The 27,185-nt window shown below is 37.6% G+C and overlaps 2 protein-coding genes across 4 annotated transcripts in view; one reads left to right on the top strand and one right to left on the bottom strand.

Moving 5' to 3' along the window:
* Nucleotides 1–27,185, top strand: part of GRID2 (glutamate ionotropic receptor delta type subunit 2) — a 1,616,513-nt gene that overhangs the window by 51,838 nt on the left and 1,537,490 nt on the right. The gene's annotated exons all lie outside the window — the stretch shown is intronic.
* LOC108178108 (large ribosomal subunit protein eL39) lies at nt 19,335–19,552 on the bottom strand. Its single transcript, XM_017347405.3, has one exon. The coding sequence runs from the start codon at nt 19,529–19,531 to the stop codon at nt 19,376–19,378; it is 156 nt and encodes a 51-aa protein (XP_017202894.2). The 5' UTR covers nt 19,532–19,552; the 3' UTR covers nt 19,335–19,375.

The following is a 27,185-nucleotide window of genomic DNA, read 5'->3' as shown; positions in this document are numbered from 1 at the left end:
GATAAGCCAGAAGAAAACATGGTTATAAGTGATTACAGAACATAATTGAGAAGTTCCACAGAATTTTAGGCAGAGTATTGAACAATGGAATAATTTGCTATGATTGGTAAAAGTTCGGGTTGCTTCATTGTATAGTTAGCATTTCAGTTTCTATGTGCTGTAGGTGATTGAGAAAGTCCTTAAAGTCTAAGAAGGTATTTAATACACAGAACAGAAGAGCAGAGTAGAAGGAATAGCCACATTAAAAACAGAAAGGCTTAGTGTGTTCCAGGACTGAGAAACAGGCCATTGAGAATACTTGGAGCATAGAAACTTATCCAATAAAGGTAGATGTGTGGAAGACAGTGGGTGAATTAATACGCTTTTCCTTTACTAGTTTATTGGAGAGGAATAAGTGCAGTGCATTTCTGCTGATTTTACTGAATTGTACACATGTGATTGTATTGTGCTGTGAAGGGTTGACTGGTGTAAGGAGAGCATGAGTGAGCAGAAACTTGGGAGGGTTGGCAAAAACTCAGGTGTGTGTCTGTTGCAGTTCTGAGAGTGATGATCTCACTTGGGAAGAGAATAAAAAGGTCTCCCAAACTCTTGGGAATGCAAATATTGTATGAATTCTCCAAGGAAAAATAGAGAAGGAGAAATAGAACATTTTGATTGGGAAATCAAAGTAGGTATCAATAGTGTTTAAGTGATTGACAAGCTAAATTAATTTTTCACATGGTATTGCTTGAATTTTACTAAGGATAACTTATTGCTGTGCAGATTTTATTACTCTGCTTTTCATTTATTACCAGTTTATTTATGTTGCATCAAACAAAATGGCAGCATATTTAATGATTTTAAAAACTCTCTAATATTTACAAAAATCATAAATGTTCTGCCTTAAATGGATATTTCTTGCTTTAAATACTTGTGTCCTTCACCTAACTGCAATTTCTTATTTTGATTTACAGAAGTAGCATATATTTGAATTCACAGAAAGCCTTACACAGCTGTTATTTTCCATATTGAAAAAAATGAATAAATTTCTTAAATTGTATATGTAAATATAGGCAAATTTTGTATAGTAGAGGGAAGCTGATTTCCTAACAGGTCAGCCTTAATTAACTACCAGATTTGTGAGTTTTGATATTTTCATTGTTTGCTTTCCAAGTTTGCTTTTCCAAGTGTTTTTTTTTTTTTCTTTGTTTTATGGCCCTTCTTTCTTTCGTTCTTACCAATGAGAATTGCTCCTAAAGACCTTCTGTTCTTTCCTTTACCAAATTGTACTCCCATCTGGAGAGCAGTTGGGAAGGTTAAGACCTATATAGTACATCTAAAAGATTGAGAACTAACTATAAATTAATGGCACACAGGTGATTTTTGATTCAGGTATACCTAAGGTTAAATTCTCTCTCCATACTTATTAAATAACTTTGGGCAAGAAGTTACTTAAATTCTCTGAGCTAGGATGTTTTCGTGAGATAATTAGACTTAACTCACAGAGTTGGATGCCAGGACATAGGTGAGAAGTGTCTAGTGTATACCTGGAAGTTGGGGTCATTAATTGTGTTAATTGTATTCCTTCTTGCTTCCCTTTCAGAGATTTGTGAATTTCAATAAATCATAGCTTTATTGGAATGCATTTCTGTGCCTGAAAAATCAGACACTGCCGAGAGAGGCAGATTAGAGTGATGTTCACGGACAGGAAGGAAGCCTTTCTGTTGTCTCTGAAATGACATACCTGCTCTGCTTGCTTCGGAGGCTGGCCTGTGCTGTCTAGTTGCCAGCTCCCTCAATGGCTTTAAAGGCTTGCCAAAATATTTTCTCCTAGGCATTTCCCCTTAGGCTTCTAATTGCAAGTGACTTTTAAAATGTGTGGCCTTTGATATTGACTATTTCTGGAAAAAAATGTTTATAGAGGGATACCAGAGGCAGCAGTCTTGTGAATCGAAATCCCATCCTGAGCAAAGAATCCTCATCTATCTGAATTGTGTTGCTTTGTAAACTACCTTTAATAGTTTGGTTTGGGCAGCCTAATCTCCCTCTGGAGATAAGACAGAAATTCTATGAACACAGCAAGTATTTTAGGATGGAGATGGGGAAAAGAAGAAAGATTTAATTAAGCAGAGAGCCTCACCTGATTTTCCCTTACTGTTATTTATCAGCAATAAATTGCCTCTACATCTACACCAATGCAGTTTTGTAATTTTTATTCTGGCTCCAACTTCCCTCTTTAATCTCCAACTATTCCAACAAAGCTTGCTGTAGGTAAATATGCTCTACTTCTTCTTTCTCTCTTTATCCTTCTACTGGGATACTCCCCCACCCTCTGATGCTCTCATAAAATCATTTTCATCCTTCTAGGGCCAGCCAACGTGCCACCTTTACCCATTTATATATTCATAAGTTCAAATACAAACACAGACAGATAAACAAAGCAAAACCATTACTGAGGGCTGCATACCAGATGCCAGGCATAGGATAATAAATAAAACATAGCTCCTTTCCTGAAAAAGTTCATAGACTCATGGGAGCACCTGTACATGTATATACCAATTTATTGCTGTGAGAGAGAAATGTGATAACAGAGGTATTGACAACCACTCAGCACCTAAGTTGGGAAGTCTCCATAAGAAGGGATGTTTGAATGGAGTCTTGAGAAATAACAAGATTATTAGAGAGTGGTAGGGATGTGGAGGGAGAGACAAAGACATGGAAGATCAGACTGAGTCCTGGGAACCACCAGATCTTTCAGAGCTTAAGTCTCAAGAAAAACCCTGCTGTAACAATTTTGACAGGAAGTGTTCTCTGCAGGGAACTTCTGTGCTTTTCTCCCCTTTTATGTCACTGGTAAGTTTTCATAGATGTAATATAGACATTTGGCTAGATTAGATGTTAGCGTTCCATTTTTAATTATCCTGATGAGTTGTAAATTTATGAGGATAAAGACTGGATCTTCCCAATTTTAAAACCCTTAAGAGACCCACAGGGACAAGTGTTTAGTGTTGTGCTTAGAATGTCTGCATCCCACATAGGAGTGCCTAGGTTCAAGTCATGGCACTGTTCTGATTCCAGCTGCCTGCTAATGAGCACTTGGGAAGGCAGATGGACTTGCTCAAGAAGTTGGGTCCCTATTACTTTGCGGGAGACACAGAATGAGTTCCCAGTTTTTTATTTCAGCATGATCCAGCCCTGGGTGCTGCAGGCATTTAAAGAGTGAACCCACGATGCGAGGTCTCTCTCTCTCTGTGTCTTTCTTTATCTCTGTCCTCTCTCTCTCTATTTCTCTCTGCCTTTCAAATAAAACATTTTTTTTATTTATTTGACATGTAGAGTTATAGACAGTGAGAGGGAGAGAGACAGAGAGAAGTCTTCCTTCCATTGGTTCACTCTGCAAATGGCTGCTACGGCTGGCGCTGCACCGATCCGAAGCCAAGAGCCAGGTGCTTCTTCCTGGTCTCCCACGTGGGTACAGGGGCCCAAGGACCTGGGCCATCCTCCACAGCCTTCCCGGGCCATAGCAGAGAGCTGGCCTGGAAGAGGGGCAACCGGGACTAGGACCCGGTGCCCATATGGGATGCCAGCACTGCAGGCGGAGGATTAACCAAGTGAGCCACGGCGCCGGCCCCTCAAATAATTTTTTTTTAAAAATTCAAACACCCATAACCAAATGTTAGAATTGTGTTTGTTTGTTTATTGTTTACAGTGTATCAAAGACTGCTGATAAATGTGTGTCCATATTGCTTAAATCCCAACTTTAACCTATAAAATTAGGTACCATAATTCCTTCTATTCACAGTTAAATTAAGCAGCCTTTAATAGGATCAAATTACTTTCCCAAGAAGCAAATGTAGTACAAAAGATATGACTTCAAAGTCATAACTTAATAAAGACATTATTTTACCTTCAGAGAGAAGTCTTCTCTCATGGTGTTTGTTAAACTCCACATGGATATAGCAGTTCTAAAAAAAATAATGTTATACTCTAAGTGAGGAAAATGTATCAATGTATGATGGTATACACTATATATTTAGGAAATTTTCTGGAAAACATACAGGTAAATGATATGAGTGAAGCAATAAAATATATATTTAAAAGCGATTTTATGAACTTGTCTGTATCTGTTATATACTTTTTAGGATCTGGGTGTTTATATGCTAGAGATGCCGTTTGCTGTGGTCATTTATAGGAAAGAAGGCTGCTATATTTAAGTGTACCTGGACAGTCACAGGGGAAGCAGGTGTGATGGGGGAAGGTTGGGAAAGCAACTGGAAAAGCCAGTGAGCATAAAGAAGTTTGTCAGGCTCTTGAAATTCTTTTTGGTCTGCAAATCCCTTTGTTGCCAGTGGCCTGGTTTTAGTGGGAGAGCCTCCGGAATTCATGATACTCGTGATCTGGGCGTTTGGCTCTCCTATGCACCAGTGAGTTGGCAACAGTAAGGTAGTGTAGAGAGCATCTGCCATTTCATGCAGTTCCCTCTATGTTAGGATCATCAGCTCAGTTAATTAGAGGAATGGCAGGGGTTAAAATGATAGCAAATGTGGCAAAATTATGTTATTGATGCATAGTGCCCTGGAAATAGGACGAGAAGTGAAAAAAATCCAAGTCTCTCCCGTTCCCAATAAAACCCACATGAAAACATATGAGATGAGACATTTTGAAAGATAGATCGATGGAACAACATACTCACACTGGATTGTTGGCATGAATGATGTCGCCTTCACAGTAGTTATCATAGGAGACAATGCAATAATGCTGCTCTCGCTCACACAGTTTGGGCTTCTGTGTTGGCATTATCTTTGGATTCTGTGCGATGTACTTTGAATAATTCTCAACGGTGGCAAAACTTCAAACATAGAGTCAGTTTTGTTTTTGCCATTATAGAAATTACAGTGTGCCACATTTGGTGAATAAAGTGGGTGATCAAAGTGGAAAGTATCATTTCTTGCCAAAAACAAAGTGGATTACAAAATAATGGAACTTTTTTTTCTAAATGTGGCTTATAAACAGTCTGGTTATTCCAAAGGAATAGTTCTAAACTTATTTTGAAATACTGTAGGATTTCTGTAGCATGCATTTTCCAATTACTTAAGTGAATGTATTGATTATATTTTGTGTATTTAAATGTCCATTTCCTTTTAAATCTATAATCATACTAAATGTTTTACATTTTTGTTGACTGGCAATACATATATTTTAAAGCTTCTAATTTAGATAATTCTAAACTAAGCAAAACAAACCTGTCTCAAACTAAGAGGAACTATTTTTAGAAGAAACATTTTTTGAGACCTAAGACATTTTAATCCAAACTGTAAGAATTTTAAAAAGGTGCTTTTCACTCAGCAAGGAGGCAGGCTGGTATTTTCTGAATGTTCTTATGCTATTTTAATCATCAGTGTTTACTTCTCATTAGAGCTCTGTGTAATACATATTGTAATTTTGGTTTTTGGTAGACCACCCAAGTTTTCAGTCAGTATTCAAGTTTTTCTGTCTGCACCTCAGAACTTTTGTTTGAATCTGACAGATTACTTTTTATTTCTCTGCTCTAAAAAGAAGAAAAGGAGTAGGAGGAGAAAGAAGAGAAACTATGAGTGACAATTATTTTGAATGTTCAAGTTTTACCATCGATAACTAGATAGATTTTAGAGGGTATCCCTTCTAAAGGCTTAGCTCTCCAGGTCTGGCTGGTGCAGCAGCGGAAATTAACAGGATCTGGCAGTGAGCAGTGATAAAGAATGAAACCTCATTGCTCCGCCAGAGCTACTGAATGGGCAGTTGTATTTTGACAATGTCACCAAGTGACTGTTTTAAAGCAGTGTTCTTAAGCATATTTTTGACAGTCCTTTTAATCATATTCCAGTGTCTTCGTTTTTACATACTTTCGAATAGGATATTTCTTTAAGGATATGGTGTGTCTAAATAGGTAACCACGTATGTTGACAAGCACAGGAAGGGCTCCCTAGTACTTTAAGGAGCATGAAATTGATTACCTTCTAAGTTGCATATGAATAAATGAAACATAGTACAGTAGGTGATAATAACCTAGTTGGTCTGGAATGATTTGTGGACTTTTGATATTTCCCAAGATAACCATGTAGGACATCATGAAGAAGTGGCTTATGAATAAGAGGGCTAATCTGAAAGAATGAGTAAGGTGTCTTTATGGATACTGTGGGTACACTCAGGAGCATACAGTCATTCTGCTTTGTGTGTGCATTCGAACATGGATTACAGAGACTTTGCCTGCGGAAACTCGCAGATCATCATTCCACAGCTAAGAAATTGCTCATGATCTTTTATCTGGGAACAATGACTGTTTTTTCTATTTTTTAAAGATGTATTTATTTACTTGAAAGTCAGAGTTATACAGAGAGAGAAGAGAGGCAGAGAAAGAGAGAGAGAGGACTTCCATCCACGGGTTCACTCCTCAATTGGCTGCAATGGCTGGAGCTGTGCTGAATCCCAAGCCAGGAGCCAGGAGCCAGGAGCTTCTTTCAGGTCTCCCACATGGGTGCAGGGGCCCAAGGACCTGGGCCATCTTCCACTGCTTTCCCAGGCCATTGCAGAGAGCTGAATCTGAAGAGGAGCAGCTGGGACTCAAACCAGAGTTCATATGGGATGCCAGCACTGCAGGTGGTGGCTTTACCTGCTATGCCACAGCGCTGGTCCCTCTTTTCTATTCTTTCATGAACCCCTAAGAAAATTTATTGGTTCTATGATGGAACAAAGAAAAGCTATAAAGGTCCTTACTCTCATTCTTCTCTTATACATTGTATTAAAGCTGCAGTGAACCCTAATATTTTACTTAGACTGTTGGAAGATAAGGAAGACATTTCTTAGATGTTGTGACTTTAATTTCAACTCCCCGTTTTATGTTCTCCTCTCCCCAACATATAAGAATCCTACTTCTCCCCACATATTGACGCAATTAGTGCCAGTAGCCTGTGTTGTGGAATACTTAAAGGAGCAAAACAAAAGAGAAATAAGGAAATAACATTGTGTATTTACACACAAGCACATATACACTGAGGGTCTAGATTCAAGATTTTCCGTGTATTAACATGTTTAATGCTAACAATAAACCTGTAAGATAATCCATGATTTCATTGCCATTTTTACAGATGAATGATCCTAGTAACAGAAAAGTAACTTGTCTCAAAGTTCAACATTGCAGAATTGAACATGCAACCTTAACTGTTATTCAAGACCAGAGATTTGGCCTATTCAGGATTTTAGGGCTATACCTAACATTATGTCTGACACAAAGTTGACTCTTAATCACATGTATATACACATATACTTTTATCTAGTTTATTTCCTGTCAAATTTATTTATGTAGAATCATAAAATCTAATACAAAATAGGGCTACTAAATAACAAAAAAATGAGTATTATGGTAGGTCAGGAAGAGTAGAGTTTATGATAAACTGGAATTAAGAGAAAAAATGAATTGTGAAGGAGAAATAGTGTGATATTTAAAGGGGAGCTCATTGTTGGCCATGTATCCATGGTTAAAAGTCCTTCATGTTGGTGTTTCCTATGTGTGTGGCAAAAATAGAGAATAGATCTCTGGATATTAAAAGAGGAAAGAGCAGGGACCCAAAAATGAAGAGGAAAACTTTATTTCTGTCCTGTAGTTTCTTAAGTAGACCATATCTACTCCCATGTCTATCAAGTTTTTCTATTTTGTCCTAAATATGCATCAGCCAAGTGAGTAAGAAGTCTGGAAACTGCTCAAAAACATGACATATAAAATATGTTTTTCAGCTGATGCACAAGTCTGTATTAAACTGAATGATGACTTTATTTTCAGCTCATCTTTTCATGAACTTTTTAAGAGCTGTGCAGGTGCGTTTTTGCAGAACACATAATCAACATGAAGCATATGGGAGAAAGGAAACACTTGTGCAATGTTGCTGGGAATGTAAGTTACTATGGCCATTATGGAGTTTCCTTAAAAGACTAAAAATAGAACTCTACTATATGATCAAGCAATCTCACTTCTGGGAATACATCCAAAGTATTTGAAATCAATATGCCAAAGAGATCTGTACTCCCATATTTACTGCAGTACTATTCATAATAGCCAAGATAAGGAATCAACTGAATTGCCCATCATCGGATGACTAAATAAAGTGTGTTGTATATACACACAATATAATAATGCAATCCTGTCATTTGGGACAACAAGAATACTTCTTGAGGACATTATGTTCAGTGAAATAAACCAGGCATGGAAAGACAAAGACTGCATGATCTTATTTATATGTGGAATCTAAAAAAAGATGAACTGATAGAAGTGCAGAGTACAGCGGTTATCAATGGCTGGGGTCAGAGGATGAGGAGTAAGCAAATGGAGAATTTCTGGGTCAAAGGGTACAAAATATCAGGTGGATGGGAAGCATATGTTTTGAGATCTTTTGTTCAGCAGGGTGACTTTAATCAGTGGTTATTGTATGTTTCAAAACAATTAAAAGAATAAATTTTAAATGTATCATTACAAAAATGTTAAGTGAGGTGATAGACATCCTAATCTGGCTGATTTAAATTATTTCATATTGTATACATAAATCAAAACATCACTTTGTTCTCCGTAAATGTAATATAATTATGATTTGTCACTTAATGTGATATGAATAAAAAAGAAATTTGCAATATAAAATACTGCTTAAAAGGGTTGATTCTGGAGTCAGCTGGATTTGAATTATGGTCATGTCGGTAACAGTATCATTTCACTGTAATTAAATCACCTAATCTTCCAATGTTTCCTTCTCTGAACAATGAGAATAATAAAATAATCCTTTTTCTACTGAAAAGGATTGCTTTAAAAATCAAATGTAAAACACTTTACTCCATTAAGTTCATAACAAATGTTAGCTATTGTTATATATTATTAATGCAGACTTCCCTTGTCTTTTGCTTTTATAGATATCATGACTTCATCGTAGTATCTCCTTCCAGAACTTTATTACCATATCAAGAAATAGTTTTTTCCCTTACAATTGAGAAAACTCTCAGAAATGTTCAATAATATCCATGTGGTCAAGCAGTGAGTGAAGTGCCAATCGCACACATCTAAATCCACTGTGCTTTCCACTTTCTCATTATCCATGCCTTAGCTCAACGTCCTAGGAGTAGATATAATGGCATAATGGAATGGATTTCTAATTTCTTGAATTCCTTTACTTTCTGAAACATTTTTGGTAAGCTGAAAAAAAGATCATGTAAGCCTTAGTTTTTTACTGACATAATAGGCGTAATAATAGTACATACTTAAAAAAAACTGTGAGGAATAAATGAATAAATGATAAAGGGCCTGGTACAGTGCTTGCCATATATTAAGTCTGCAAAAATTGAACTACTATTATAATCTATAACTTTGGGAATTGGTAGTTGATAAAAATGCTGTTATTGTTAAAAATGTTTTGACTTTGCCATTTAGCATTATAATACAATACTTTATATATAGTCCTCATAAGAAATCTAAGCATTCAGTTGGTTATTTTATATTCAATTTATATTCTTCAGATAGCTAATATAATGGGGAATGACTTCTGTAGTTGTGTAAAAATTATTTTTTTTCCAAATGAAGACATTTCATCACTGAGGACAACCTGGAAAACACATTATGATCTGAAAATAATTTCAGGGTTAGAATTCAAGCACATTTTCTTTCATTAGTAAGAGGATGAGCAAGTTATATGATTCTAAAATGATTCAATAGAATAAGAATAATCTGTTCAATAAATGGTGCTAGGAAGCTGTATTTCCACATGCAGAAGAATGAAATGTAACCTTTGTCTTCTACTATAATGAAGTCAAATGGATAAAAGACGTAAAGGCAAGACCAGAAAGTATAAAGTTTGAAGATGAGAACCTAAGGAAGAAGAACCTGGACACTGACATTGACACTTTTTTTTGCACATTACATTAAAAACTCAGACTACAAAAACAAAAATTAATAAATAAGACTATCAGACTAAATGAGCATATCAGACTAAAACACTTCTCACAGGGAAGAAAATTATCAAGAAAATGACAGCCTATAAACAGAGGAAAAATATTTGCAAACAGTATATCTAATGATGTCTTTTATAGCAAGATACTATGTAAGATCCTCAGTTGGATTCAGTTATGATGTCTTTCTAGTTCTTTAATCTGGACCTATTCTGGAGTCTTTCCTTGTATTCATGGTATTGACATACTGCTAGTTACTTTACAGAATGTTCCTTGGTCATTAGGACAGGTTACTCAGAGTTGGCACTCTGTGACTAACTTATTACTTTTCAAACTTCTATCCATTAATTTCAGGTTCCTCTAACGATTTTTACCTGAATTGGATAAGGTTAAGGTATTTTCCAAATAATAATTTTCTAATCTCATCCTTCATATTTTGATTCTTAGTTGTCTTAACTTGGTAATGGGAGACAGAACAAAGATAAAATAATTTGCCTGCACAGCAATAAAATTAGAAAATGCTTAGAACCAGAAAGCAACCAGTGGACTGAGATTGAGAATGGTTGGCTGGTGACAACTGATAGAGTACTCGGTGAAGTGATTAATAGTAAGCAAGAGATTAAGAATCCAAAGTTCTAAGCATGTGAAGAATAAGCGCAATGACTAAAGTCCAAGCAAAGAGAAAGGAAATTTTACTCTGTGGCAAATACCTTGAAATATGTAAGGAAATTATTAGTGAACACCCATCAGGAAACACAGAATGTGGTTGAAGGGAAATACATGGTTCTGATAACTTGGGTTATATAAGGTATTGTGAAGGCTTAGTGTCTCTCTCTAAGTGCATCTAGAAGTCATGTAAGTAAGCACATGAATGACATAAAAGATTTCAAAGTTTTTCTTTTTTAGTAGCAAAAAGGTAAGAAGCAGATAAAATGAGAAATCTTTCTGCTTCTTGGCCTATTTTATAGCACCATTATTGAAGCTAATATTATCTCTCATTGGACTGCCATTGGTGCCTGAGTTGACTCCTTTCAAACTTCTTTATCCTGCTGTATGCTTCCAAATGACCTGGTGCCTACTGACTGGGAGTGGCAGTTGAAATGTGGAGATGGAGAGGGCTATATGATCAGTTGTTGTGAGTTCGGAGTTGAGTTCGGCTGTCTAGAGGGAAGTATTCTAGCAGCTTAGAAGCAGGGAAGAGGGATTAGGAAGACTCAGGAGTAGAAAGGGTTTGAACGTGAGGAAAGATGGGTTCTTGGGTTACTTTGGATTGAATCAGGCTTATGGACCTGAGCATCTGAAATATTCCAGATGCACAGAGACGCATTTCTGCTGGTTGCCATGTAGCAAAGCCTGCTGGAAGGAGTTGTGATGGAGGCACTAGACAGAAAATTTAACAATTATTGACATGGGTTTGAAAGTTGAGCTTGACAGGGTTGGGAGATAGGGAGTGAATCAGGGGAGGTGTTGGGGAGACTTTCTATTTATTTGTTTGTTTGTTTATTTATTTATTTATTTTGACAGAGTTAGAGAGAGAGGTCTTCCTTTTTGCGTTGGTTCATCCCCCAAGTGGCCGCTGCGGCCAGCATGCTGCGGCTGGCGCGTTGTGCCGATCAGAAGCCAGGAGCCAGGTGCTTCCTCCTGGTCTCCCATGCGGGCTCAGGGCCCAAGCACTTGGGCCATCCTCCACTGCACTCGCGGGCCACAGCAGAGAGCTGGCCTGGAAGAGGGGCAACCGGGACAGAATCTGGTGCCCCAACCGGGACTAGAACCAGGGGTGCTGGCGCTGCAGGCGGAGGATTAGCCTAGTGAGCCGCAGCGCCAGTGGGGAGACTTATGACTGACACTTGCCAAATCTTATGGACCTTGATCTTTATAAATAAAAAGAATTTTCATTGATGACAAGCTGTGCTGTCTCATTCTGTAATGCTGGCACTTACTGGTCCAACAACACAAACAGTCTACTTAAAGTTTTAATAAATTCACTGTATTGTGAATTATATTATTCACTTTTATTTATTACTTGCCTATAGCTTAGTCTTATATTCTTTAAGTTCTTTGATTTATGAAAATCCTAAACTCATATGGAGAGTTTATAATCTAATTATAGACCTTGGAGAGGCAATGTGGAAGAGATTATTACATTTGGTTGGGGGTTGTATTAGATGACTTCTAAGGACCTGTCCCGCTCAGACTCTATGATTTAATGAATATGGTATTATTTTCTATCAAAGAGTGAGCCAGGAAAGTATAAAGTGTTAAATGTAACCTAAAGGAAAGTTCAAGGACTTTAATAAAGATGTGTATAATGTGAACAATTCTTAAGCTTTTGATCATTCAGTAGAACTAACACTTACAAAGGTACAGATTTATAGTGGCTTTAAAGGCATATTTCAATTGAATGAATAAATTATAAAAAAGAAAATAATCTTATTAAGTTACATGATTGCAAAAGACAATGTCAGATTCTAATTTCTTTCCTAATTTTACATCACCTGATTAAGTTAAACATAAAATTGCCCAAAAATTGTGACCAAATTAGCATTTTTACCAACTTTACTAACTGAAATAGTGAAACAGTGATATACCTATTAAAGTAAGTGATGAAAAATAAACATATGGCATTTTTTGGGTGCAAAGTTATCTCTTCAGTTCCAAGTACTAATAATAAATTTTCCATTATTATAACAAATTTTCTTCCCCTAATAAATGACTAATGGCCTTGATATTTCAAATTAGGCTGCAACTGTGAAAAGAGACACAGAGAGGTGATCTCATAAGCCATCCAATAGTTATAATTAAATAAATATTATAAGCCTGTTCTTAAATATAAGTTTTCAGCATGTTTCAGTCAGGTGTGCCAAAGGACATCTGCTTGTTTACAAGGCTGTCTTAATTACATGTATCGCTGCAGACTAAACCAGGTACCTGTAACATGCCTAAGCTCAGGGTCACATTCAGAAAAATTTTTACGTCTCAGTACCAACATATTTCAGGATCTATTTAGCTAATATGCTGCAGAAATTAATTTATGCAGAGCATATGGTCTAACAAATGTTAAATGCAATTTCAGATGTTGGAGTATGTTTACAATCCTGGAAAGTTGTAAGTTCTTTCAGCGAATCCCGTGGAGAAAATAATTTAACAATTTTACTTCAAAAGTAAGGGAAATATTCTCAATATAAGGCAGGGTAAACATTGTTTCCCTATTCCAACAAAAGAAACTTGTCCCTTTCAAAATATTTACCAATACAAGAAATCTTGATCATAAATGATAATATGAAACATGTTAGCAGATTCTTTTTAGAGATTGGCTGTCATATATATATATATATATATATACACACACACACATACATATATATATATATTCAAACTTCAAAAATAAGCATGTGTTGAGTCATTTAACAAGTGTATATAAAAGTAAATCTGCTAATTTTCAAAACATTTATTTGTGAGGCAAAGAGACACAGAGAGCTTCCATTCCCTGGTTCACTCCCCAAATGCCTCCAATAGCTGGGGACTGAATCCAGGAGCCAGGAAATACAAACCTGATCCATATGGCCCACGTGGTGGCAGGAACTCAGTTACTTGAGTCATCACCGCTGCATTAGCAGGAAACTCGAGTCAGGAGCTGGAGCAGGTATGGCAATATGGGATGCAGGCATATCCGCTGGTATACAGTGCTAGGCCAGACGCCGGCCCCAGGTTTGCTATTTGTATGTAAACAAGTACTCTGTATATAGCAAAGAAGAGATTAGTTATCTAAATTAGTTTACTAAGAGATTAGTTAATAGACACTGATACTATCCTCATATAGTTGATGGCTCCAGAACACTTCAATTTATACTTCAGGGTATTTTATTCATTGAATAATGCCAAAATATACGCCTGCCTTCCTCATGGTCACAAGGTAGCTTTGTCTGATAGTAGTGCTCTGTGAAATTATTTATGTTTAATAAGGGGTGCCGTGATCCAGCTGTGAGTGTCTGCCCAGCTTCTGTCACTGCCAAAGCCTAGCTGATGCTGCAGGGGCTGCAGCCAGCTGTTGGGGGGCAGCTTGCCTTTTCTCCCATGCGATTGCATACACTTGGAACTGTGTGTTTCCTGGCAGTGTAATTTCATGTGTGATAGGATTGTTTTCCAGCTATCCATCTTGCTTCCATATCTCATTAGTTCCTGTCCCCATCTGTAGTTTGTAAACTCCACAGAGACCATAGCCCCCTTTTCTTTTTTTGAAGAGCCACATCTATCCTAATTCCTGGTACCACTCTTTGATACCGAGTAATAACTAATATTTATCAAAGTTTCACTATATGCCGGTTATGATTCTGAGGATGTTACATCATTAACCCCCTAATGTGCACAGAAACACTCAGAGGTGAGTACAGCCTACTAATATCTCCATTTTATAAACAAGGGAATTGAAGGATAGAGAACTTAGGCAGCAGGCCAAGTTCACACAGGTAGTGAGTGACAGATCCAGAATGCTAAAGATGACGTTTGACTAAAACTTCCCTGCCTCTTCATTGCTGTCATATGTTCAATACATATATATGTTGACTACATGATAAATGAATGAATAGGAATAATTTGGTTATTGTGAATATTTTCATGAAAACTGATGACTTTTGACACTGGGTGTGAACCAGGGATGAAAGTGACAGAAATATTATTGTGAGGTTCTATGAAAACATTTTCAGTAAGGTCTCTTGGAGGGGATGGGGTAAGGGGCCTAGAATAGGCCAAATTCTGAATGTACGTAAATAAAGTGTTAAATGTAAAACAGAAGTAAGTGTGATGCACACAGCAGGCTTAGAAATGTGTTTACAAATCTGAAGAGGCAGATACCATGACAGGTGTTAATGTATCACATCTAAGATCCACGTGGAAGGAACAGCCTCCTGCAAGAGAATAAATGAGTAGGCAAGAACATGTACGGGAGCACAGCAGTGGTGGATGGGAGGAATAGGCAGCCATGACAGTGCATAGTGCATCTTGACAGCCTTAATTGTGTTTCAGGAGCATGAACCCCAAGAGCCCATTTTTCCTTTAACATTTTAACCAAATCTGTGATATCACAGACCATAAAGGATGTTATTCAAATCAACCTTAAGTATGATTGAATGTTATGTCAGAGTTCTGATGCTTAGAATCTGTCAGAGGAGCAGAGATTCTTGTCCATGAAACCAACAGAATTTCAAGGAGGTGCCTAAACTTTTGAACTGACTTGCTAATGCTACAAAAAAAGGGTGCATAATCCTCTTGAAACTCCTATAGTTTGTGTGTTGCTGTTAGTCATTGCTCCTTGTGATTATGTATTCCTAGGTTGACTTAGCGTGTAATTGTGGTGTCTGCTGCAAAAACAAGATCCAGCTATTATTCATTTTCATTTTGTTAAGAGAAAAAAAAAAGGTTGCTGATAATGCCATGCCACATTTGATGTCTCTCTCCATATATTTTTCCTTAAATATTGACAGAAATAAGATGAGTCAGAGCAAGCAGTCACCCTTTATACCAGAAGAGGAATCATACTGAACATTTTTCATTCTACATCACTCATTCAGCTCTATCTTGAGGAGGCTGAGGATATCATGAAGTAATACGTGTTCAGTTCTTGGCCTGCTTCTCATCCTCTCATCTTTCGCACAGTGTACATAATGAGATGGGCTGGACATTGTTTGCAATCTAACAAGATGAGGAAGTTGCGCAGTGAGTTTAGATAAAGTGATAAATATGCAATTAAATGAATGATCCTGTTATGAAAGAAGTGCAAAATAAATGTAGGCACGTTTTTGTTATGCTGATAGATTTTATTAAGTTTCTTATTGACATTTGTTAAAAACAAGAATCTGAGGGGTTGACATTTGGCCTTGCTGTTAGGATGCCAGTCCTATCCTAGCACCTGAGTACTCCACTCCCCATTCTGATTTGCTCTTAATGTGCACCCTGGGAGGCCACAGGTGGTAGTTTACTGGCAAAGTCTCTGGGGCCTACACAGGAAACCTGGATTGAGTTCCTGGATCTCTGCTTTGGGCTGGCCCAGCCCTGATCATTGCAGGAGTCAGGCCTTCCAGGGGTAAGCAGAGAGATGGGAGCTCTGTCTGTTTCTATCTCTTTGCCTCTCAAATAAACAAAACAAAAATTATAAAAATAGAGTTTAGGTTTAAAAAAATTAAACAAGAATCTGTAATGTAAATTGAGTTCTGAATTGGTGTTTCCTGGCACATGTAGCATGTTTCACAAAAGTTTTTAATTCACTTATTTATTTGTAAATAAGCAGTATTAGATTTTTCCTTTATAAAAATGCTAGAATTTATGAGGCCAGAGTGCTATGAGGACATTTGCCATTCTATGGGTCTGCTGTGTATCTCACTTCCCATGTTGGATCATTCTCTCCCTTTTTGATTCTATCAGCTAGTATTTGCAGACCTATTCTTGTTTATGTGATCCCTTTGGTTCTTAGTCCTATCATTACGATCAATGTGAACAGAAATAGATCATTGGGACTAGTGAGATGGCATTGGTACATGCCACCTCGATGGGATTGAATTCGAATCCCCTGGTATGTTTCTAACTCTACCGTTTGAGGTAAGTCAGCTTGAGCATGTCCCGAATTGCACATTTCTTCCCTCTCTTATTCCCACTCTTACATTTAACAGCGATCACTTTTCAGTTAAGTTTCAGCACTTAAGAAGAATTGTGTATTGATTACAGTATTCAACCAAAAGTATTAAGCCTCATAATCAGCCCTTAAGGCATGCGGATCCGGCTGAAATGCCCATGAGAGTATTTCAGGCGTGGAAAGCCAAGACACTCTGAGGGGGAAAAAAACCTAAATGAAAGATCTCCACGAGTGAGATCCCAGTGGAAAGAATGGGTCATCAAAGAAGGAGGTACCTTTCTCTGAAGGGAGGAGAGAATTTCCACTTTGACCATGGCCTTGTTTAAAAATGATCAGAGTCAGTGAACTCAGGGGGCTTCCATAGCCTTGGCAGCTCATGACAAGAGCCTAGGGTGATTACTGAGGCCATAAACAAGAGTGTCAATTTGTTAAGTCAACAACAGGAGTCACTGTGCACTTACTCCTCATGGAGGATCTTTGTCCTTAGTGTGCTGTACATTGAGATTTAATGCTATAACGAGTACTCAAACAGTATTTTTCACTTTATGTTTCTGTGTGGGAGCAAACTGTTGAAATCTTTACTTAATGTATGCTAAACTGATCTTCTGTATATAAAGAGAATTGAAAATGAATCTTGATGTGAATGGAAGGGGAGAGGGAGTAGGAAAGGGGAGGGTTGCGGGTGGGAGGGATGTTATGGGGGGGAAGCCATTGTAATCAATATTCTGTACTTTGGAAATTTATATTCATTAAATAAAAGTTAAAAAACAAAAAAAAAATGCTAGAATTTGTGGGAAATTTGTCTTTTTTTTAAAGAGTCATTTTTTATTTGTTTGAAAGACAGAGTTACAGAGAGGTAGAGACAGAGAGAGAGGTCTTCCATCCACTGGTTCACTCCCCAGATAGCTGCAACTGCTGGAGCTGCGCCGATCTGAAGCCAGGAGCTAGGAGCTTCTTCCGGGTCTCCCACATGGGTACAGGGACCCAAGCACTTGAGCCATCTTCTACTGCTTTCCCAGGGCATAGCAGAGAACTGGATCGGAAGAGGAGCAGCCGGGACTAGAACCGGTGCCCATATGGTATGCCAGCGCTTCAGGCCAGGGCTATAACCCTCTGCGCCACAGCACTGGCCCCGGGAAATTTGTCTTAAATGCTATGTATTGTATACATATCAAATATAATAAAATATAAAAATATACAAACACACTCAATACCAGTAACATAATGTAGAACTCAGATGCTGATGTTCATCTGGTTTCGTTCATTATATATTTCAGAAAGTTATTTATATATGAATAGAAGTATATAGTCTGGGTAGCAATACATAATATCACCTAACGGGGTTTTAGAATTCTGAATCTTATAAACAGTTGATTGAAAAAGCCATTTAACCTAAACCCTGTAATGAAAACAGTAGACAAAAGATTATGAGAAGCTAAAATGGAGACCCCTTGGGTACTCAAGATTTTTCCCTAGTCTACGATATTTGAAATAGCTATAAATATATGACTAAAAGGAGGGTTTCTGTTTTAGTCACATCTACCTATATATATTACATGCCAAACTTAGCTCATTCCTTTTATTTTTCTGATAAGACACTTGTTCCTAATACTTACTGTGGAATAGTAATATAAATTAGGTTGTGTATTTGCTCAAGACTTGGCCTTTTAGAGGTCTTCACTGGTAAATGCTTCCAATAGTTGGTGCTCTGCTTCCCTTGAGAAATACACCCATGGCTGTGATCGCAGAGGTGGCAGCTGTCTTTCTAGCATCTGTTGCTGCATTGTCTGTGTTCTCTTGCTGCTGGAGTCCTCTTGGGTGCAGTTAGCTGCCCTTTGTCTGCTGGCTTGGAGAGAAATGTTTTCAATTCTTTGTGACAGTTACTTCCTCCTTGGATGCGGCTCAAACAAAGTTTAATTCTTTTGCACAAGGATGGCATTTCCTCTATAAGATCATTTAACATCCCCTCAGCTTTATTATTCTTCACACAAGTATAACTCACAAGGAATATACATTTTTCTAAAAGAATCCTTTGATTAGTTTGGATTTCTTTCAAGTGAGTGTATTTTCTCAACATAGCCTGATGATTGAAAATGGTTAACCACTGAAAATAGTCTAGTGTTTGATTTTTCCCACTCTTTAAGCTGTGATATATTTTTGTGAGAGGGAATTAAAAGAAAATGTTAACTTCTATATTCATTTAAAGAAATTGTTATAATTGTTTTTAGTGAAACTTGAATCATTTTTAGTAGCAGCAAATAACTGATAAAGACATCAATAGAGTCACTTTAACTTTCTCCACAAAATTAAATAGTACTTAACACAATCACCATCATAGACTTTCTCATTTTATAAAATTTAGCTATGTTAATACAATCACTACCAAAGACATCCTTGTCAACATTAGAGACAAAACCACACTTTATTGGACATGAGATACAGAGAGTATTAGGCATAGAACTAAAAAATCTAGAACCTTCTCATAGCTCTTCTGCTATCTTGTGACGTTAGATCATCTGCTTAACCATTTTAATTTATATTTTCCTCAAATGTAAAACAAATAGGTTGATTTATTATGAAAAAAATCTGTGCATATTATAGAGTCCTAAGTTAAACCATATTTTAAATGCACTAAGATGGATATATATTTTTTTTTCTAAAGGGCTCACATATTTATTACTGAACCAGCCCACTGGTCACAGCCCTAATCAAACATGTCCAGCTGTCCAGATGATGGTGACATTTTCAGCTTGATGTGGTGATAGTGACATTGAGACAGAAGAAATGAGCACGCCATTCAAGTGCAATTCCTTATAGACCCAGCTTGGTTCTTCTCCAATGTCTCCTCTTGGAGTTATACCTGATTTTATTACCAGTTTTCATCTGAATCCATTGTGGAATGGGGCGGTTTTGTTTTTGTTTTTTGGCCAGGAACCTCTTGATTCTGAAGGTCTTGTGAGAAGACATGGCGAGGAAGAGTCAGGAACACCCACCATGGTGGCGGAGGAAAGGAGAAAAAGCAAGATGGATATATTTTTAAAGTTATTATTTATTTGAGGAGCAGAGAGGAAGGGACAGGAAAGGGGAGGCAGGAGAGAGAGGGAGGGACAGAGAAAGGCCTAGGGAGCACTCCCATCTGTAGATACTCTTCCCAAATAGCTGCATGACCAGAATGGGGCTGATGGAAGCTCTGAGCCCGAAACTCAGTCCAGGTATCCCATGTAGGTGGTTGTAACCCAACCACTTAAGTTTTCACCATTGCCTCCATGTTCTGCATTAGTGGGAAGTGTGTGTCAGCAGCCAGATCTAAGTGTTGAACCCAGGCACTCCCCCTATGGGACAGGAGCATCTTAGCTGCTAGGTCACATGGCTACCCCTAAGCAGATAGCTTCTTAAGGGTCCATATTAAAATAAATATGTAAGGATGGAAATTATTTTGGATTATGTGTAATGACTAATTTTTACCCAACCCTTCAACATATGTGGTTATTAGAATTTTGTAGTACTATTTTGAGATCCGTAGTGTTTATATATCTAAAGGTACTTAATACCTATATATTAGGTGACATAATTTTAGAGTTGGAAGTGACTCAACATATTATTAAAATGCTTTTCCTTTACATTTTCATTTACAAAAACGAGGCCTAGAGAAGTTATATGACTTGCCAAAGGTAATGTATTTAATAAGGAAAACTGAACATTTAAGAAGAGTTTAAGCAATTATCCTAGCCCCGTAGGTCAAATTAAATTTTATCAAAAGATCAGACATATGAAACTCTTAAGCACTGATTCTAGCTACACGTAGAGATTTATTTTAATACTTGAGCACTGTGTGTGTGGTTATAATTTGAAGGACTGACAACACATTTGTGTATACGTGAAAAAAATACTGATTTTGTGCTGGTATTGCCATTTGAGCATTTTAAAATGAAAGTGTCTCCCCGACATAATGAAAACTAAGACATAATTTAGGTGTTACTTTTCATATTATGTTGACTTAAAATTATTTCCAAATAGCTAATGTTTATATTTACTCTACTTATTAACTCAATATATTTGCAATCTGTCTTTATAAGAACTCTTCCTTACATTAATAAGCACATGTCTTCTAATCTTAGTTACAAAAGCATATCCTTTTTCCAGCAAACACTGTGTTTTTTCTATTTTGCCTCCATTTACCTAAAACTTTAAAATTTTAAAAAATTATGCTTTTCATGTAATTTAGTTTAACAATTAAGTTTCAGTGTTCCTAGCTTTCTAAGGGAAATTACTGCAGGACTTACACTATGATATTTAGGCTAGAATTACATATTTCCACTTGTTTTTGTAAATAAATATTTGGTACCAGAATAAAAAAGCATGCAGAATATCAAGTAAATTTAATTTTCAAATCAAATAGTTCAACATGAATTTATATCATTACTGGTAGGGTTATTTATATGATTATAATATACTTGAATATCATTTTTGATCTGATGCTTTCTCTTAATCCACAGTTCTCTCCATGCCTCTTGGATCTTGATCAAGTATATGAGGAGTCTAAGATGATCCTAGTAGCTGTTGGGATGTTTTTATTGGTAGAAGTTGGACGTTGTGTAATTTTGCTAAGTATATGTAGATATAGAAAGGGTATACTTCCTCTTTGATCCTAATAATTATGGAAAATAAGGAAAATTTTATGTTTTTTTAAAGATTTTGTCCATAAATGTTAAATATTAGTATTTACTAAAGAGGTAAGTTTTGAAAAAGAAATATCATATGCAATTTAAATTTCAATGATTGTCTTGTATTAATGGAGAGAGATCACTGAATTGTTCAGTATGCACTATAATTTATTATTTTGTAAGAACACAAAACTATGATCATAGCAGAATACCATCATTAGCAGCTCTGAGAAAAATACAAGATTTCGTACACAATACCTTAGTGAAGATACATTATTTTGTTAATGCATCTGGCCTCCTGTGATGCCAGTTTCTGCCATTTTTACCATTGAATACTGATCATCCCTTCTGGGGAAGAATTTAAAGAGGACTAGTGCTTATTTTGAAAATCTTACAGGCATTTAATATAATTTTATGTGTTCAGTGACTGTAATTATCGCAGATCTCAAATTGTCTCTTAAGCCATATGTTACATACAAATGCAGAGGTGCCAGTTTGCACAAACAGTAATCTTATTTGCTTTGGGAAAGAAAACATTGTGGTAAGCAAACTTATCAAATAGGTTAAACATGATCTAATTATGTGAAGCAGGTTAATCTAGAGTTTGGGAATTCATTGGTGAATAAAAAAAAAAAAAAGAAAGAAAGAAAGAAAGGCTTGTTTGTTTGAAAGACAGAGCCACAGAGAGAGAGGGAGACAGAGAGGGATCTGTCATTTGTTGGTTTATTCCCCAAATGCCCACAACATCCGGGGCTGGGCCAGACTGAAGCCAGGAACTCTATCCCTGTCTTCCATGTGCATGGTAGAGGCCCAAGTATTTAGGCTCTTACCCTCTGCATTTCCAGGTGCGTTAGCAGGAAGATAATTCAAAAGCCAAGTATCCAAGGCTTCAATCAGCTCTCCCATATGGGATACTGGCATTACAAGTGTCGGCTTAACCTACTGGGCTTGCAAAATGCTGGCATAGTTTTCAATTTTTAATGTGCTATAAAGTGTCCCTGATTTATTGACATTAGCAAAGAAGGGCTAGCAATGATGTTTGAAATGCATTTTACTTTTTTTTTAACTTTTTTTTTTTGGTATTGCTTAACCTTTTGTTTTAGACATGATAGGTCCCTGTAAGTGTGTGGTGTTGTGCTTTCTAAGTAACCACATCAAAGAAAGATACAGATTAAGAGGAAGGGTTCATCTTTTTCAAACATAACGTTTCTATTCTAAATGAAAAAAAAAAAGATCCTTTGCTCTTTTAGCTTATTTATTCAAGAGGAAATTGTTTACCAGTTCCACAAAGTGGTAAGTTCTATAGCTTTTTTGAGCCTTGGATTCTTATCTGTGGAATTTGTAATAAAGGCCTTTTGTGAAGATTGTTAATAGATATTCATAGTCCTGAATTTCTTTCCTTCCCCAACTCTGTCTTTGGATATTTGATTTTCTCTGCATCTCTGAACCATTTTCTTACATATTTGAAGTATTTTATTTGTTAAGCAGAGAGAAGGAGGGAGGGGGGAGGGAGGGAGGAAGGGAAAGAGAGAGAGAGAGAGAGACACTAATAGAACAATAGCACAACAGACACAGAAAAGACAGCTCTCATTTATTTGTTCACTACCCAGATGTCCACAAAGGCTGGGAAAGGGGTGGCCTAACCGATTCAAGTGCCCCATGTGGGTGGCAAAACCCAAATACTAGAGCCATGACTGCTGCCTCCCAGGCGCTGCATTAGTAGGAAGTTGCAGGTAGGCACCAAAGCCAGGTCCTCAAATGAGGAAGGAGGGCAATGCAATTGCTGAACTAAATGTCTTGCCCTTAAGTATGATTTGTTGGCTTAGGTCACATGTCAATTTAGCAGCTGTCTTAAGTTTTAGGGACAAATATATATATAAGTATATATATATATCCTTCTAGATTAATAAATAGTAGCTCTTACTACAAATCCTCTTGTTTTGTTTTTCAGAATGTAAAGGTTGTTATGTGAAGCAAAATAAGGAGTCATATGATATAGTTACTTGTGGTTCATGACAGCATTCACTCTTTAGGGCATAATTGTGTCCTCACAAAATCAGCTTTCACAGTTAGCACTGTGATCGATTAAATGATGTGATGCAAATGTTAGATATAAAATTAAACTATTCCAATCCACAAACCCTCAGTGCTCAATTATATTCGTAGTAGCACAATAGATTTGATGGTCATTGATTTTTCTTAAATCTATTAATTATTTGAAAGTCAGGGTTACAAAGAGAAAGATCTATCTTCCATCCTCTGGTTTATTTCCCACATGGCCACAGTGGTTGGAGCTGAGCCAGGCTGAACCCAGGAGCCAGGAGCTTCTTCTTGGTCTCTCATGTGGATGGCAGGGGTCCAAACACTTGGGCCAACCTCCCCTGTTTTCCTGGGCCATTTGCAGGGAGCTGGATTGGAAGTGAAACAGCTGGGACAGAACCAGCATCCACATGGATGTTGGTCTTGCAGGAGACAGCTTTACCTGCTGTGCAACAACGCTGGCTCCGATGTTCATTAATGTTTAACAAGAAAGCCCCTTTTTCCGTCAGTATTATTTTCCTGCATTATTAGTCTGTTTCTCCAATGTGTCACAAGCATAAGACCTTTGAGATTTAGTAGATGATGATAGGCACTATTTTAAGTGCTTTTAATGTGTAAGGTCATTTCATATTTGTGATAACCTAATGGGATTGGTAACTACTATCTCCATATATAGATCAGAAAACTGACGTACCAATAAATTAATAAACTCGCTCAAGGTTACTGATTGGCTGAACCAAGGTTTGAAGATAGCAATGTGGTGCCAGACTCTAAATGCTTAATTCATATTCTATATCACTTTTATTACTTCCAATATACTTTAAGCTCATATGTGGAGACAAATGGGCTGCCCTTATACTTTTGCTGTTTTTTTTTTCTAATAGTTTTAATGCATTATCCCTGAATGATGACTTTTTGTAAAATTATTTTTTAAAGATGTATTTATTTGAATGACGGAGAGAGAGGAGAGACAGAGACAGATCTACCGCTGATTCACTCCCAAATGGCCACCACGGCCTGAATTGGACTGATCTGAAGCCAGGAAACAGGAGCTTCTTCCAGGTCTCTGTGGGTGCAGAGGTCCAAGCACTTGGGCCATCTTGCACAGCTTTCTCAGCAGCATTAGCAGGGAACTGGATTGGAAGTGGAGCAGCTGGAACTCCAACTGGCACCCATGTGGGATGCCTGTGCTGCAGGTATAAGCTATACCTGCTATACCACAGGGCTGGCTCCGTTTTTCTGATTCCATGATAATAGATTGGCAACTAGGTGATACTGGTGGTCTAGTCTTTGGCATATAAGAGAAATGTTTTTTACTACATTGCCAATAATCTAGAAGTCGCTAAGTCTCCATCATGCTAAGGTCACTTTGTTAATTCTGTATTCACATCAAATAATTCATTTGAATAACACATTTTTTTCTACTGTAACACATAAGATTATTTTAATCACATTTTATATAAAGCTATCATTTAATTCCATTTTCCACAAGCTTTTTTTTTTTAAGATTTTATGTATTTGTGAGGCAGAGTTACAGATAGAGAGAAGGAGACACAGAGAGAAGGGTCTTCCATCCGCTGGTTCACTCCCCAAATGGCTGTAGCAGCTGGAGCTGTGCTGATCCGAAGTAGGAGCCAGGAGCTTCTTCTGGGTCTCCCACTTACGTGCAGGGTCCTAAGGACTTGGGCCATCTTCTGCTTTCCCAGGCCATAGCAGAGAGCTGGATTGGAAGTGGAGCAGCTGGGACTCGAACCAGCACCCATAAGGGATGCCGTCACCACAGGCTGAGGCTTAGCCTACTGCCCCACAGCACTGGCCCTTTTAATGTACTCTTTTCAGGGAAGTAATGACACCATAAAAAAAAGTGCTGAGGAACTTAATTATATCATGTGAAAATTTGGTGGACGATGTCAATGAATTGTTTCTGAAATCTGAATTGAACTCTGGCTCATTTGTCAGATAATGTAAAGCTTCATTCTCTCTCATGCATGTGGTCTTAAATCTGCCCTGTGGTTTTAATTTTGTCAGTGGCTATTTAGCATCTCACTGAATTTCTTTTTCTTTCTTTTCTTTTCTTTTTTTTTTTTTTTTTGACAGGCAGAGTTAGTGAGAGAGAGAGAGAGAGAGAAAGGTCTTCCTTCCGTTGGTTCACCCCCAAATGGCTGCTACAGCTGGCACGCTGCGCCAATCCAAAGCCAGGAGCCAGGTGCTTCTCCTGGTCTCCCATGGGGTGCAGGGCCCAAGCACTTGGGCCATCCTCCACTGAACTCCCGGGCCACAGCAGAGAGTTGGACTGGAAGAGGAGCGACCAGGACAGAATACGGCACCCTGACAGGGACTAGAACCCCGTGTGCTGGCGCCGCAGGTGGAGGATTAGCTTAGTGAGCCATGGCACCGGCCATGAATTTCATTCTTATACCATCAGAGGAAATAATAAAGACAATAAAGGTCAGGTGTCTATTGACTAGGAATTTATTATTTTTTTCCAGTATCCTATGGTTTTTTCCTACCAAGTTGAATAGAATTACAAAAATGGATTTATGGCTCCATGTAATTTCTGTGTGTCAGTGAGCATTCCATTAGTATTAAAAAATGTAGTAGATGTCTCCACATCGTAGAGTTTTGAATATATTTATAGCTACACTGAGATTGAAGTGATATTAAAGATGTGCAATTCAGTATGCTTTTTTTGCTCTGTTAAGTGAGTGTATGTTCTGGGTATGAGAAAATTCCATGTCTTTAAGAAGAGCTAAAAAAAAAATAGAGCTATATCCATGGCAACAGCATAGCACCCGGACAAAAGGGAGCCAGGGTGTAGTGTCTCCATAGCTGCATGGCAACAGCACAGTCCAGCAGAAGGGGAAAGAAAGTTGTCAATCAATACTGTGGTGGTTTTTTTTTTAATGGATTATAGTGAGCTATCAATGGGCTTGTTTATGTCTTTGTTGCATTTTTCTGTCTCACATCATATTTGTGATTCTAATTTAAAAGAATAGTTGAAAACATTTAGGTGCATGGTATATTATTAGTAAATTTCCACTGAAAGTTTCTGTCAATACAGGTCTGTGGGGGCTTGCGCTGTGGTGTAGTGGGTAAAGCTGCCGCCTGCAGTGCTTGCATCCCCTATGGGTGCTGGTTCGAGTCCCAGTGCTCCACTTCCGATCCAGCTCCCTGCTATGGCCTGGGAAAGCAGTAGAAGATAGCCCAAGTCCTTGGGCCCCTGCACTCACGTGGGAGACCTGGAAGAAGCTCCTGGCTCCTGGCTTTGGATTGACTCAGCTTTGGCTGTTGCAGACAATTGGGGAGTGAACTTGCAGATTAAAGACCTCTTTCTCTCTGCCTCTCCTCTCTTTGTGTAACTCTGAATTTTAAATAAATTAATCGATCTTAAAAGAAAATACAGCTGTGTGATGCTGGAAACTGAAAGGATATTATCAGAACATAAAACAGCCTGTATCAATTATTAGTTGCATACATTTGTGAGGGATTGAAATATATCTGCTAAAATGAGCTGACTTTTAAATTTACAAAGATATACCCTTATTTTATAATTATTTTTATGTTTCTAATATAATGCAAGTGTGTATATTTAATTTATTTGAAAGGGAGAGAGAGTATGTGTGTGTTAGACAGGGGGACAGAAAGGGGTTGCTTATCTGCTGGTTCACTCCCCAGATGCTCACAACAGCTCAAACTGGAGACCAGAACCCGATCCATGTCTGCCACATGGGTGACAGGGATCCAAGTACCTGAACTATCACTGCTACCTCCCAGAGTGGGAGTTAGCAAGAAGTTGGCTGGAGAGCAGAGCCAGGGCTTGAGCCCTGGCACTTCCATGGGGTAGTTGTGTTTTAGCCATTGCTCTGAATGCCTGCTGCTATGGAATTGTATATATGCATGGATGGATATTTATAAAA

This window comes from Oryctolagus cuniculus, chromosome 8 (assembly GCF_964237555.1).
Source record: "Oryctolagus cuniculus chromosome 8, mOryCun1.1, whole genome shotgun sequence".
Lineage (NCBI taxonomy): Eukaryota > Metazoa > Chordata > Mammalia > Lagomorpha > Leporidae > Oryctolagus > Oryctolagus cuniculus.
Note: the sequence above shows the minus strand (reverse complement) of the source record. Positions and strands in the feature narration are given on the sequence as shown.

Bases quoted from the DNA above. Each gene is read 5' to 3' on its own strand.
- LOC108178108 (XM_017347405.3), bottom strand. From the start codon at position 19,531: ATGTCTTCTCACAAGACCTTCAGAATCAAGAGGTTCCTGGCCAAAAAA.